The following is a 15737-nucleotide window of genomic DNA, read 5'->3' as shown; positions in this document are numbered from 1 at the left end:
CATTATTATTCAGATACTGACAATAAGAAACATAATTAAAGATATATGTTTTGATGTGCCATTACTTTGCAAGATGTGACATTCTGTACCTCTCAGGAGAGCTGAGAAGACAATGTTCCATCAGCTAGACTATGTGCTCTTATGGTTTGGGAGCTCAGAATTTACCTGCTAGCTCATGCTTGAGTGAAACAGAGAACATGAGACGACTGCACACTAGTTTAGAAAATATCTTCCTTTAAAAATGTGCAACCTTGAAATTGGTATATATAAGTTCAGGTAGCATGGATGGTAATTCAGCTAACATGGTGAATTAAAAAACAGTTATTTTGAGGTGCTGCATTAGAAGTAATGAGTAGGGTTTGAGCTGTTAAGTGTAAAGACATGACATATCAGGGATCTGGTTATACTCTCTCATTTTAGAAGGTTTCCATTTTGTTAACTGGTGCATGTTTAACTGAAACAGATATCTAAGTGTCAGAAAAATTGTCTAAACTTATTCCAGATTAAAATAAGATTTTGCAGATACAGACTGCACCCTGTGGGAAGATATGCAAAATGTGGTAATCTCATCTCTGAGAGAGTACATCTCCACTGGCAGCAGGTTGATTCTACTAATATTTTGCCTTATCTTTGTTTAATGCTGTCATCTCTTCCTCCATATTATCACAATTCCATTACGACACATTTGTGCAGTTCACCTTTCTTACTGCATTCCTTTGAATACTGATGACAAACTACTAAATCTTTAACACCTGTGTTTCTTAAGTACTACTTTGTGCAATGTAGAGCTCATGCATAACAAAAATGTCAATCTATTCTTGTCACATGATTGCATTCTATGCTGCTTCCTGTAGTTGTATGCCTCCGTTGTTTTGCTAATATATAAAATGTCACCTTGCATATAGCTTTAATTACTGCAAGGCTTGCTAATATTTAAATAACATGCTACTACTGAAAGCAAAATAGGAAGTTGTCAAGAAGGCTAAAACAGATACACTACATCAGAAGTCATACTACGTGAAAAAAAATTGATAAAATAAAACTACCAGGACAACCAAAAATAAATTATTAGACAAGTTATGCCAGACATTATAGAAGTTATAAGTGAAACTCATGCTGCATGGTATCATACATATAGTCTTGCAAATACCCATTACTGCTTATAATGAATGCAGTAATTATTCATTAATTGGTGTTAAAGGCTAATTATTTAGGTGACTTTTATTGGTAAAACTGAAGCTTTTGATGCACTTGAGAAATAAAAAATGTAAACAAAAAAAGGAAGAATTTATAATTATGTTATGTTTTATGTAAATTCATCTTTCATAGTGCAGGTGAAGGAGATGCAACAATTATTAATGAGAATCATCTGCATAAACGCTAAACATGTGAGAAGCACTGAAGAGTACTATCTACTGACTAGCAATGCCCTCTGAAAGCCGACAAAAACAGTCCAAATCTCACTTCATACTATTATTTGATTTTACATGGATCTTAAAATCGTTTTAAGTAACAACCAATATGATTTATGACCACCATGAGGCATTCATTTGAAGCAAACTGCACAGACTAAGATGGAAATACATAACTAAACAAATGCACATCTTATATATTAACATACAGCAGTGAATTATTAATAGGTGTTGTTAAACAGCAACATGATAAATGGCAAAATGAGGAAAGGCTTGTATTTACCTTTGCAACAAGTGCTTCTGATCAGTTTAGCCTCACCTTTGATGTCCCCTTGGTAGAGAAATATAATCCCGATCTTCTCAAAACATAGTACAGCTTCTTCCATGACTTTTTTCCTTGCTCTTTTACATGAAGGTACCCATGAACTTCCGGATATGAGCTGGAGCTAAGAAATGTCTGGAAATAAACAGCATCCATATTATCATACTGCACTGCTAGTCTGTCCTTCCTGTATCTATTTCCACAGATTATTTTAATTGTTCTTACTGTCTTTCTAAAAATATTTAATCATTTTCACGTATTCTGAAGGAATTTATGCCATCCATAAAAAGAACAAAGGAAATGCCTTGGCCAGGCACACTATTAATAATGATATGCAACATGCTTTTAAATTTTTAGTTATAGGAAGAACATATGAGAGTATAAGGGGGGGACCTACGGAACATCACTGAAGAGCTTGAAACTAAGTGGACAGTAAGATTAAGGGCTGACAAAGGTCATGGATTAAATGAACATATACCCCTGCTCATGTAAACATGTGCAGATATATTCTTTACTTGTGACTGTGGAATGAAATGTCCTAAGTTAAAGTCTAGGCAGCTTTTTAGGTAAGATATGCTGTGGAATTGTTTGTATGTTAAATTACTGACTTTTTATTACAGGCTTGTATGTGTTTTGGAGAACATAAGTGGAAAATGTAAATATGTGCAGATATATTCTGTGCTTGTGATTGCAAACTGAAATGTTATGGAAATTTGAATTACAATTTAGATACTTTATAAATAGGCTTTTAGAAGTGTATACCACAACAATATAAAACGTGACTAAATAACAAATGATAAAAAATGAATCCTGGCCACAGATATAGGTAAAATGATCTTTATGAATCCACAGATGAGCGCTTTTGTCTGATACAAAGACTTCTTCAGATGTACATACAACAATATATACTTAAAAACAATTAACATCAATTAAGAATTAAAGGTGCATACCCACGACATCCTTGTGTTATGGAATGGAACACACAACACTTTGGTAAAGTTTATGGAATATTTAAATTCTTGTGCATCTTTTTTGTCCTTTACACACACACACAACGATGTCAGCATAAATTATTTGGATGTAACAATTACTAAAACCACTAAGGGATTCAAATCTAATATTTATAGGAAAGATACCTGGTGTAATAGTTACTTACATTACACCAGCTATCATCCTATATCACAAAAGAGAAGTCTCATCGAAGGTCAGCCAGTGAGAATTGCAAAAATGACCTCTGACCATGATGATCTATTAGGTGAATTTATATTTTTAAGCAATACATTTGCATAAAGGGGTTACCCTATAGACATGATTAAGGAAGATCTGGATGAGGTATATAATGGATGGGGTATTAAATATAAGGCTTTGCTTGGACATCCCTTAGTTAGTGTAGACGAAAAGGATGATAAAAGAAAACATTTCCATGGAGCCTGTGTTACACAATACAATATGTTCTCAGATTTATTTACACAAACAGTGAGAGCAAATTGGAATTTATTTAAAATCAATAAAGATTTATATAATGTGGTGAAGGAGCAACCTTTATTCACTTACAAAGTTGGAAGGAACTTTAAAAGAATTTTTGAACAGACAGAGATGTTATACATTATAGAGCCACTGCCCCGTGTGGTAGTTGCAGCGTTTGTTCTTTAATTATTAGTGAACAAAGGATTAAGTTGAATAATGGTCTAAATAGTATAGCTACATTCTGTAAAGGAAACTGTAAAATGAAGATGATAGTCTACATGGCTTTAAGCACAAATTGTAGTGCATTTTATATAGGAAAAACAGAAAGACCATTCAAAGATCGTATTTACGAGCATCAGTACGACATTAGGACACATAAGGAGACTAGTGCTTTATTTAAACATACCTTACTATGTCCTTCCTATGTTGGTTTTAAGTTTGCTATTATTGATTTAATTAAAGAAAACCAGTACAGGGGAGGTGGGGACCTTAAAAATGCGTTATTGAACAAGGAACTTAAATGGCAGCTCAGGCTTAAATCCAATATTCCACCTGGTCTTAATGAGTATTTAAGTATAAAAATCTGTTTTATTAACCAAAGCAGAAAGTATTTAAATTGTTGTATTTTGCCTTATTTTACAGATTTGTACAATATTTTCTGTACACATTTGTAACTACATCAATATTATGAGATAGTGTACCTATTGGGTATGCACCTTTAATTCTTAATTGATGTTAATTGTTTTTAAATATATATTGCTGTATGTAGCACTGGTGCTTTCATCTGAAGAAGTCTTTGTATCAGACAAAAGCGCTCATCTGTGGATTCATAAAGATCATTTTACCTATATCCGTGGCCTAGATTTGTTTTTTAGAAGTGTATACATATACATTTAGATTTCTGGTTTAGTCAATGGCATGTACCTTGTAGAATGTTACTCTAAATTGAAAGTGCTTGTTCATGCCAGAACAATGTATTGGTTGGTTTTAATTGTGCCTCAAGAGGATATTTAAACCAAGAGCTGTTTTTAAAATGTATTAGACATCTGAAGAAGTGGGGTTACCCATAAAAGCGCTTGTATCGAATAAAGATTTTTATATTGGATTCTATAGCTGTCTCCAAGTCCTGGTGTTTTGCTTTTTATTCTGGATCAGGTTTGTGCAGGAAAATTGAGTTCTAAAGCTTTGGTGGAAGTCTTGTGTTTTTGCTGTTTAAATTAAGTATGCCCAAAAACAAATCTGGTAAGCACACAATAAGCTTTCCACCAGCAATTCCCAACTCAGGTAGGTGAAATCATCCCTATCCTTCCACAGGAGTGTACACTTTGACACTCAATAGAAACGACTGGTTTGGTGCCCACGTGTTATGGACCACAAAAACAGATGCTTAAAAGTACTGAAGATGATAGATACAATGTATTTAGAGTACTATAAATACAGAACAGCAGCCCTCACAGCAGAGATGTTTCAGAGATATGGAGATGTCTCAGAGTTTAGAGATGTTTGAGTTCAACAGGGGTGCACTAAAAGCTTCTCAGGAGTCAGCCTTGTGAATTAAATAAAAGTTCCTTGTCATGATGCTGTATCACCTGGGGAAGCATATTTGGTTTCCAGTGATGGCAGACATGCTATAACAGCCCATTTCCTTGAGGTTCTGGAAATTATGTCTGCACTCATTTTTTTCAAGACGCTACATGTTCCATGTGGCAAGTGGTTTATCAGCTGGAATATGTGGTTATGTGACAGACAGGGTGGTGATCAGATTACTTCCAGGTATTGTACAACACACTGGGCATTATATAGAGTGTCTCTGTGCTCCATCTAGGCAGTTTCCATTGTCCTGCCTCTGTTTCACAAGTGACTTATACCAACATTTTTGTGGTGTGACTCCACAGGGTTACCTACATGGTAGATTCACATATTGCTATTCACATAGTCCATAAAATCCAAATCCCATGAACATTTTTAGCAGACTATTCATAATAACGTCCAGTGCTGTATGTTGCAGGTGATGCAAGATACAGCTTGTAATCATGGCTTATGGCCCTCAACTGAATTGCCTAGACTAGGGCAGAGATGGTGTATAACACCACACTGTCACAGGCACACAAACTTCAGTGAACATAAGTCTAGAATTCTGAAATTTTACTGCCATTGCTAGGATACCTGTAGCGATACACTTAGGTATGTTCTGGAAACCTACAGCAAGATATTTGTGGTTTGAGTATTGCTGCACAATATGGAGATATGAAAGCAGTTACAATATGCGGGCACCGTAGAATTGCCAGACATAGCTGCAGCAGAAGCTGAAGGGAGCAGTCCTTGTTAATGTTTAAACTGATATTTCATTCATTTATTTCTTATAGAAATTGTCCACGACTGCTGGATAGAGTTGTCAATTTTGCCATGCTACTCACTTTGTACTAGAAATGTGAGATAAACTCTATCTGTAAAGGCTGCAGTTTTTGTCCATACAAAGACATAGAGGTTTAGGCCCTCCTGAAATTCAAACACAGTCATATCTGTGTATTTTCTAAGACATGGTTTCAAGTGCTCTCTCTTCAGCAGAGGTTAGCATCTATTAGTGGTTTATGCTGTAGGCTGATTCCCTGGGGATGGTTTTGCTATCACTGATTCTACCTTATTGCCCTCTCCATACGTGAAGTCCACCTGAGTTGCATGTTGGCCACACTTGTATGTCATCTTGTGATTGTCTTTCTTGCTGAACCATGTGTCAGGAGCCATTAAGCCATTTGCCAGACATAAGTTTATAATGACCTTCTTTATTCCTGTTGCCCCCCCCCCATGTGGATCCAGATAATCCTCATATCCTGTTCTGTCTGTCCCAATATATTTATTCATGTCTCCCATTATCAACACCAACTCACATTGTCCTCCCTCATCAAATAGGTCCTGCAACTGCTGCTTGAACACACTCTTTTCCTCGCTATCACAAACCTAATGTGGGACATAGGCTACAATTAGGAATACTGTCTTATCTTCACACTGGAATCTGATTGTCATTGGTTTGTCTTTAATTCTCTTTTTTAACTTTTTATTGAGATTTTAATAAGAACAGATAAAACATCATAAACTGAACAGAAAAAAATAACTATTTTTAAAGATCCATAACAAGAAATCTAAATATAAAATAAAACCAAGAGTAAATAGCTGCTGTTGTAATCTCCAAAAAGAAAAAACATAAACCAAACACTGGAGACGGCAGAACAATAAGCTCCAAATGACAGGCTACAGTCACAGTTCGTCTCAACGACGTATACCAATCCCAAAGGCAACAAATCTTCAGTCTTCAGAAAATATACTCCAGGCAACAATTATATAAACAAAATGTTTAATATAAAGGCAAGCGCTTTCACCGTTTAAGGCTTCATCAGGCCAATACAAAAATCCATTAGCATAGACAACACCTTAAATACTTTATAATGCAATGACATCATTTCCACTTTCAAGTAACATAATAAACATGTTCCTACAATTAAAGCGCAATCACCAAAACTCTATTATTAAAACAAACATACTTATAAAAGTACACTATAAAATTTCATCATTTAAGCTAATAAATAGAAAACTTAGCTTATTAGCAAAATAACATACAAATACATTGAAAATTATGTAAATTGAGTCTACTAAACATCTATAGTGTTAAAAACTTCATAAAAAGTGAAAAATTCAAACTCATGTAAAGACATCCATAAGGAGGATAGGAAATACAAATAAAAATAAATAACATACATACTTAAACTATCTTCCATTCAGACATCTCAGTAAACAACGTCTTATCTGTTACTTAAAAATACAGACATATTAAATATAAAACAATAAGTAAACCAGGCAATAAAGTAATGTCAAGCTAGATAATCCATGAAACTACAACTAGACCTAAAAATATATGTAAATATACAACTCATTACCTTAACGAGACCGTTAAGGTAATGAGTTGTATATTTACATATATTTTATAGGTCTAGTTGTAGTTTTATGGATTATCTTGCTTGACATTACTTTATTGCCTGGTTTACTTATTGTTTTATATTTAATATGTCTGTATTTTTAAGTAACAGATAAGACGTTGTTTACTGAGATGTCTGAATGGAAGATAGTTTAAGTATGTATGTTATTTATTTTTATTTGTATTTCCTATCCTCCTTATGGATGTCTTTACATGAGTTTGAATTTCACTTTTGAAGTTTTAACACTATAGATGTTTAGTAGACTCAATTTACATAATTTTCAATGTATTTGTATGTTATTTTGCTAATAAGCTAAGTTTTCTATTTATTAGCTTAAATGATGAAATTTTATAGTGTACTTTTATAAGTATGTTTGTTTTAATAATAGAGTTTTGGTGATTGCGCTTTAATTGTAGGTGCACGTTTATTATGTTAATTGAAAGTGGAAATGATGTCATTGCATTATAAAGTATTTAAGGTGTTGTCTATGCTAATGGATTTTTGTATTGGCCTGATGAAGCCTTAAACGGTGAAAGCACTTGCCTTTATATTAAACATTTTGTTTGTATAATTGTTGCCTGGAGTATATTTTCTGAAGACTGAAGATTTGTTGCCTTTGGGATTGGTATACGTCATTGAGACGAACTGTGACTGTAGCCTGTCATTTGGAGCTTATTGTTCTGCCATCTCCAGTGTTTGGTTTAAATATAAAATAAACTGTTAAACAGACAATATTTATCTGGAAGATCCTTAAGTTTTACCCATGATTTATAAGAATGTATAACATTAGAAGTCTTCATTTTTATAGTTACACACAATTTTTGCTAAACTGATGAATTTGATACATGAAGGAGTTGTTTTTCCAGTTCTCTTGTCATTACTTTGCTAGCTATGGCTAAAATAGACAAAAGAAGAGGCACTTGCATCCTAAGAAAAACTGTAGGAATTGGAACATTAAATAAAATGAAAGATTTAGAAATAATGCATCTATCTGACCATAATTCTTCAGTAAAATTATTAATATCTTCCCAAAAGGGAGTTACTATCTTACAATCTAACACTATGTTTATTTTATTTACTTTATTATTGTTTATTTTACATTTGTTGTCCGGGCTAGTCTAGCTGGATACATGTCCATTTTCAGTAGAGGCCCGGGGAGAAATGCTCCACAACACAGTAATATAGAACAAAACTTGTTATACAAAAAAGAAATATTTTACAAATGGAAAGTAGTACATAAACTATTTCATAAGCATAGCCAAGAAAATACATCAGGTGATAAAATTGCTTACTGCAAAAAGGGATAAAAAGGGATAGAAATCTTGTTTATCACATGACCGAACATGTTGTTTGACCTGCATGGAGGAATTACAATGCAGGTGATTTCTGAATTTTTTTTTTTTTTTTGTAGTTTAGTGGAAACAATAAATAGAAAGTAGAAAAATAATACTGTAGAAACCTAGTAAAGAATTTGAAGTGACTAAGAAAAGGTAGAGGCAATAAAAGGTTTAGTCAGGATTAGTGCAAGGACAGATACATTGGGAATTAAGCAAAGTTTTTAGATGCTTCTTGAAAGTGGGTAAAGAAGTAAGTGCAGTAAGTTCACTTGGAAGCTTGTTCCAGATAGGTCCAGTACAGTTGGAGAACAAACAGTCCCCAGCTTTGTTGTTCGATTTATAGGAGGCTGCTAGGAGCTTGGTGGCAGAGCACAAGGAAGAGAGGTTTTTATAAGGAGTAATAAGGGTACAAAGTATTGTAGTATTTGAAGGCTGATGGAAGATTTTGTGGGTGATGGTTAGTTGCTGTAGTCGTATTTGATTTTGTAATTCCAGCCAGCCTAGTTGTTTAAGATTTGAGCAATGATGGGTACGAAAAGGGGCTCCTGTCACAAATCTGGCTACATTGTTATATGATGTTGCTAGTTTATCGAAGTTAGATTTAGATAAGTTTGTAAAAATCGGCGAGGCATAGAGAAGGGTAGAGAGCAGGTGTGTTTGTGCGATGGTACTTCTGGCTGAGGCAGTAAGGAAGGGTTTCAGCCTATAAAGAGATCCAAGAGATCCAAGTGTAACCAAAATGCTTCTATTTCTATATCACATCTACAACACTTAATAATTCTTGATTTTTACATTAAGGCAATTTTTTGAGGTCTGATATAGGTTCTACAAAGATTTCCAAGTGGAAAATGTCCACTATAATGAAAATGTTCTATCTGCAGATTGTGATACCAACATTTTTATTTTCATCTGAAAAGACTGCATCATACAATTGTGAATCATAATTCCAATACAAAATACTAGAGCAAGAAAAATCAAGACCTTAGAATTCTATAAATTATAGATACACATGACTTATTAGTTACTAAATTATTATTAACACTAATTAAAAATCTAAAATGTTAGGAAAGATTTCATAGGATCATCATTTATAACATCTATTTTAAGTGTTACAAATTGTCTACAGATTTGCAGAAATAACCAATTACTTAAATATAAATTATATTTTCCAAGAAGATATTCTGAAGAGTACAGTTTATTCCAATTTAACAGTTGATGCCAAAAATAATTAAATTACTTTTCAAGTCTAACATTTTATTAAAATTGTGTTTCTAAACATTCTTTAGTGTACAAATAGAAAACAAAGAAAATGTAATATTATAACTATAGGTTTAGAGTGCATACATTTTTGAAAAGAGAGAAAAATGTAATTAACATAAGGAATAAAATAAGAATTACTAGCACCATTTATGCAATAATCTTTTTAAAAATCAATAAAACGTGTTTGATATAATTTGCATTTGAAACAAAGTAATATAATTATCATTGAGTAAAATCTGTTCATGAATTAACTTCCATTTTGACTGATATGAATTATTAAGCCATAATGCTATTATTTTAATGACAGCCAAAGTAGCATATAATTCAATATTCAGAAAATCTATGCCTCCATCTTCCCAACTTTTCCTATGCCACTCAAAAGAAATTCTTGGTTTATTTGGATGCAGAAGGAATTTAAGAAGAATAGCATTTGTTTTCTTTAAAAAATGAATAGATGGGATTAAAATTGATGACTGATTAATGCTAGTTTTATGATGATTAAAATTTAGACCTAGATTGTTTCAAACTTTTTCATGGCTTCAACCATGTGAATTAACAAGGTCCCAATGTTACATCATCTGCAAATACCAATAATATTCCCATTTGTTCTAATAGAATTTGCAAAAAGATCCATAACCAAGGCAAATAACAGAGGAGACAAACTGTTGTTTCATAAATTAATGGATGGACTGATGAAATAAATATTGTTAGGCATAGAACTAGTAGAACACATTTAGGAAATAATGCATCTATTTTCTACAAAAATAATTTAACCCCTATGAAACAAGACAACATCTCTGACAACTTTGGAATACTGCATAGAAGTATTCAGCAATCTGAGTATCCAGTTTGTTTAGAAGAAAACAAAAAAAGAAAGAAAGGAAGAAGTTCACAACAAATAGCAAGGAAGAAAAAGAAACTGATTAATGACTGTAAAGGAAAGAGAATATGTCGTAAAATGATACCACTTTGTTATGTAGCACACGGGTTACAGGGAATGATTATATTTTTCTATCAGAAAACCTTCAGACTACAGAAGAAGGCATCAATTTTCAAACAGAGAAGGTAGAGAAAAGAAACAAGGGGCAAGTGAAAAGGAAGAACATTACTGTAAGAAAAAAGAAGAGAAAGACAGATGTTGACTGCATTCCGCAAGTTGTGGATTTAACATACTAGCTGGATGAGAATTAAATACACAATGAAAACAGTGGGATTAATAAGACTAATTGTGATGAAGCTCTATTGACAGAGCAGAATATTACTGAATTAGAAGCTGAAGATTTTTCAGAGCTGGCCAGCAAAGATATTCTTGTTATTGGAGATTCAATTAGGAACTAATACTTCTATTTGCAGAGAAGATAATAAACATCAAATAGTGTTATGTTTGCCAGAAGCAAAAATAGAAGATGTGAGAAAAACCTTGGAATACCTTAATGTAAGGAAGTAAGGATCTGTTTTTATTCATGTTCCTACAAATTATGTCATCCGCAAGGATTCTCTGATAATTGGTAGGGAATTGACAGCCCTCTTAGTATAGCTTGTGTTAGGACACCTCCAGAAAGGATAGTCAGATCACTGTGAATGAAAAGATTTTTTTTGTAAATACCTACATGGAAAAACATGTATTTTTCATAAATCACCTACAGAAAGGATAGTGAGGACACTGACTGAAAATATTTTTTGGGTAAATATCTACATGGAAAAACTGTCCTGTTTTAAAAAATAGAAATGTGTAGCGCATCCAAGCCTAATTTTGGGTGCACATGTTCAGACAGGATGTCATGCATTTGTCAAGATCAGGGAAGAAAATTTTTGCAGCAGATATTTTACAATATTTGACAAACACTAGGCAGGATTTTTGCCAAGTCGAAAATTTAACATTTCACAGATAGCAACATTTAATGCATCTCTGATGGTTGTTAATGCTAGGAACATTAATAATAAAGTTTTTTTGGAAAATTTACTACATTCCCACAAGATTGATGCTGTTATTGTTTGTGAAACATGGTTAAAGAACAATGACTGGAAACCAGTTCTGTCAGGGTATAAATGTTCTACTGTAACAGACATTCTAACAAAAAAATCAGGTGGAGGTGTTATGATACAAATTAAAGATAATTATGAGACCTGTGATTATTACATGTTCAGTGATAACACCAGTACTATAGACTGTGTAACTGTGACAATAAAGACAACCCTGGAACATATAACAATCATTGGACCACCAAAAGTTAAGTACATATGACGTAGAGGAATATATACAATTATTGCATGAAACACAGGAGGGAAGAATAATAATATTAGCTGAGGACTTAAATTTACCAGAAACAGACTGCAATAATATTGATTCAACAACATCAGTACGGAAGTTATTCACAACGTATATTCAGGAACAATTGCTGAAGATTGTTAAAAAACCTACCAGGGTACGGAACATACTAGACATTGTTTGTGTTCCTAAAGAAATTACTGTTACTTCAAGTCAAGTTTTACCAACATTGATGTGCAGTGATCATGGAGTTATAAAGGTTAATTTGTTGCTAGATAATTCTTCCAAACTGAAATCTAAACCAACGTACAGAAGGTTAATTACAGATTATATGGAAGCAAAACAGTCACTATGTAAAATAAACTGGAGTGAGGTGTTCGGTGAAAAAAAAAAACTGCAGATGGAATGTGGAAAGTTTTTGAAAGAGAAATTGTTTGAGTGCAAAAAAATAAAAAAAAGTTTAACATCAGGATCTAGGCATACAATATCAGAGGGATATATTTCCATAACAACAAGATATTTGATTAAGATGAGAGACAAAAATATAAGAAATGGAAGATAGGTCAAACTACAACTTTGAAAACTGAAATAAACAAACTGGACAAACAGATTAAGCATAGTGTGAGACAAGATCAAGAAAAGTTTGAAGAGAGTTTATATAAAGATACTGAGCATAATAGGAAACCTTTTTATAGGTACATAGGATGTGGAAGGAGTAAAGACACACAAATTCATAAACTGTGTGCAGATTTTAAAATGTATTCTCAGACACAACAGATTATAGATATATTTACAAAATCTTATGCAAAACAGTTTGGCTCCACAAAAGGGGTGATAAGTTGTCCTAGTGACATCCAGGTAACTCCACGTTTATATCAGAAGAGCAAACATTTAAAATGGCGAATGCTCTTCTGTTGAACTGAAAAACACAGAAGCTGACAATGTCGAATGCACAGATCAGTGAATTTTTCCCAGAGAAAAAATTTGCTGAGCCAAAAAAAATGTACAAACAAAATAAAACAGGGGGATTTGTCCACACACCCCTGAGTTGGGGATCTGTGCCCCCCACATCCCCAAACTTAAATATACCAACTCCAAAATTGCACCACAGTGGAGAAAACAGCAAAGTCCTGAGAATGGCCCAGCAATTTTTTTCCCTGGGGAAAAAAATGACTGTTCCATGCCTTTGACATTGTCAGCTTTCATTGTTTTCAGTTCAGCAGAAGAGTGTTCACAATTTTAAGCATTCACTCTCCGGATGGGAACCTAGCAACCCCAGATACTGGAACAAAATTAGATTACATTGAAAAAGAACTGTGCAAACTGGATCCAAGCAAAGCACAGGGAGGAGACAGAATTAGTAACAATGACCTGAGAATACTTCACAAGAACGTATGGTACCATTATATTTATTATTCACTAGGTCATATAAATATGGGGAAATTCCTCAAGATTGGAGACATGAGCGTATTAAACCTGTCTCTAAGGGAAAGGGGAGTAGGACAAACCCAAAGTCATATAGACCCTTAAGTCTACTTTCATGTTGTGGAAAGATAATGGAGAAGGTAATATTGAATAAGTTATTGTCAGAACTGAATAGGTTGGGACTTGAAACCATATATCAGCATACATATGTTGAAAACATATCTATTACCACGTGTAACATGATGTTGTATAACAATATAATAACAGCTATGAATGAAAAAATATGCTGTAATGTAATTTATATAGATTTAACTTTAGCATTTGACAGGGCCATATACAAAACACTGATCAATAAATTAGTACAACTAGGTATTGATGTACTCTTGATAAGATGGATAGCTGCATGGCTTACAAAAAGGACATGGCAAGTATCATACAGCAACTGGACAGGTGAAATCCTTGGTTACAGTCAGGGTGTCCCACAGGGCTCTGTCCTAGGCCCTTACTTGTTTAGGTTGTATCTTTCAGACCTAACTTTTTCATCTGAGGTATTCTACTGTCTATATGCAGATTACCTGAAATTGGGTAGACTGATTACATGTGTTACAGATAAGGCATGTCTGCAAGATAACTTGAATAAATTGACCATTTGGGCACAAGAGAATAATATGCTGATAAATACATCAAAAACTAAGCATATGAGATTTTGGAGACATAAATTGAAAGGTGAATATTTAATACAGCACACAGCGATTGAAATTGTAAACTCATTTAAGGACCTTGGTGTATGGGTAGATTCAGCTGTGAGTTTTTCTTATCATATCAACCAATTGATTAATGATAGTTATAGAACTATAGGTTGTATAAAAAGATTTATAAAGTCTAGGAAGTCAAAAATGATGAAGTCATTGTTTGTAGCTACATTAGACCCAAACTTGAGTATGGAATAACAACATGGAAACCCTATAAAAAAAACAAGCATGGATAAACTGGAAAGAGTACAATGGAAATATACCAAGGGCATCCATGGATGTGAAAATCTAAGTTAATATGAAAAACTAAACTATCTGAAAGTGTACAATGTCTCTTATTAGATATCTAAGAGGAGATCTTATTCAAGTATATAGTGCATTTAGAGGCAGCTACCTCTGGGGATGTATGGGGTTATCAAAAATTACTAGAAGAATCATCAGACAACTTGTGTAGAAGATTCTATAGGAATGAGAAGTGTACTAACTGGGTTTCTGACAGAGTAGCTGATGCTTGGAACAGACTACCAAATTACACTAAAGCAAGTACTAGTTTAGATATTTTTAAGAACGGCCTGGACACTTATTATGGGAACAAGTGTTATGGTATATTGGCAAGCTAGAAGGGCCTTTAATGCCCGCGCTTGAAATATTTGTATGTATGTATGTATATATGTATGTATGACAAAAGACAACCTTGTTTAGCACTTTTTGAATTTTACAAGAACTAGAAAGGAGAAATCTTATTTTGATAAATGAGTAAGAATTGGAGTAATGGTGAAAGATTAAATTTATAAACTCAAAAGAGAAATTATATTATTTAAGAACTTTTAAATAAGACACATTCACTGAATCACAAGCTTTATCAAAATCTAGACTTATAACTGAGATTTCTATTTTATTTTTCTTAGCAAAGTCAATTAAAGTGGTAAGCCTAATTATGTTATCTTGAACCTGTCTGTTTAATATCAACTCTGTTTGAACATAAATCATGTTTGGTATTATTAAGTTAATTTTATTTGCTAAATTAGACATAAAAATTTATAATCAACATTTAAGACAGAAATAGGATGACAGAAAGAACTAATGATGCTTCTATATTTTGCTTTACTATAAGTGATATAAAAGAAAATCTCTTGGATGAGGGAACAATACATTTAGATTGGATTTTCTGAAAACTAGTTATCAGGTAGTGATTTATATTATTCAGATATAACAACATCCATAGATGGTGCTTTATTATTCCTTAATTTCCTAATTTGATCTTTTATTTTTTTAGGAAAAAAAGTCTATTAATTCCTCTAATCTGTTCTTTAGTTAGTTTATAATTTATAATGAATATTATCATTTAAAAATGCTTCTACAATATCATTATTGATTAAATTATCATCTGTGTTATTTATAACTTCATAATGTTTCTTAAGGCACTCTAGAATATCTTTCAAATATGACATTTTTATTCCTTCCTCTAAACATACAAGCAATTTCCTTAGTATGATTTAATTTTCTCATTTTCTTTGCCTTA

The 15737-nt window shown here is 33.0% G+C and overlaps 1 protein-coding gene across 2 annotated transcripts in view; it reads right to left on the bottom strand.

Annotated features, from left to right (window-relative positions):
* Positions 1–15737, bottom strand: part of GRB14 (growth factor receptor bound protein 14) — a 1680298-nt gene that overhangs the window by 436833 nt on the left and 1227728 nt on the right. For both annotated transcript variants that reach the window (XM_044074833.1, XM_044074832.1), the window contains exon 5: positions 1732–1869. In XM_044074833.1, the coding sequence (XP_043930768.1) occupies positions 1732–1869 (138 nt within the window). The remainder of the gene's footprint in view (positions 1–1731; positions 1870–15737) is intronic.

Source organism: Protopterus annectens, chromosome 6.part0 (genome assembly GCF_019279795.1).
Source record: "Protopterus annectens isolate FY-2018-M chromosome 6.part0, PAN1.0, whole genome shotgun sequence".
NCBI classification, from domain to species: Eukaryota; Metazoa; Chordata; order Ceratodontiformes; family Protopteridae; genus Protopterus; species Protopterus annectens.
This window is presented reverse-complemented; position numbering and strand designations above follow the sequence as displayed.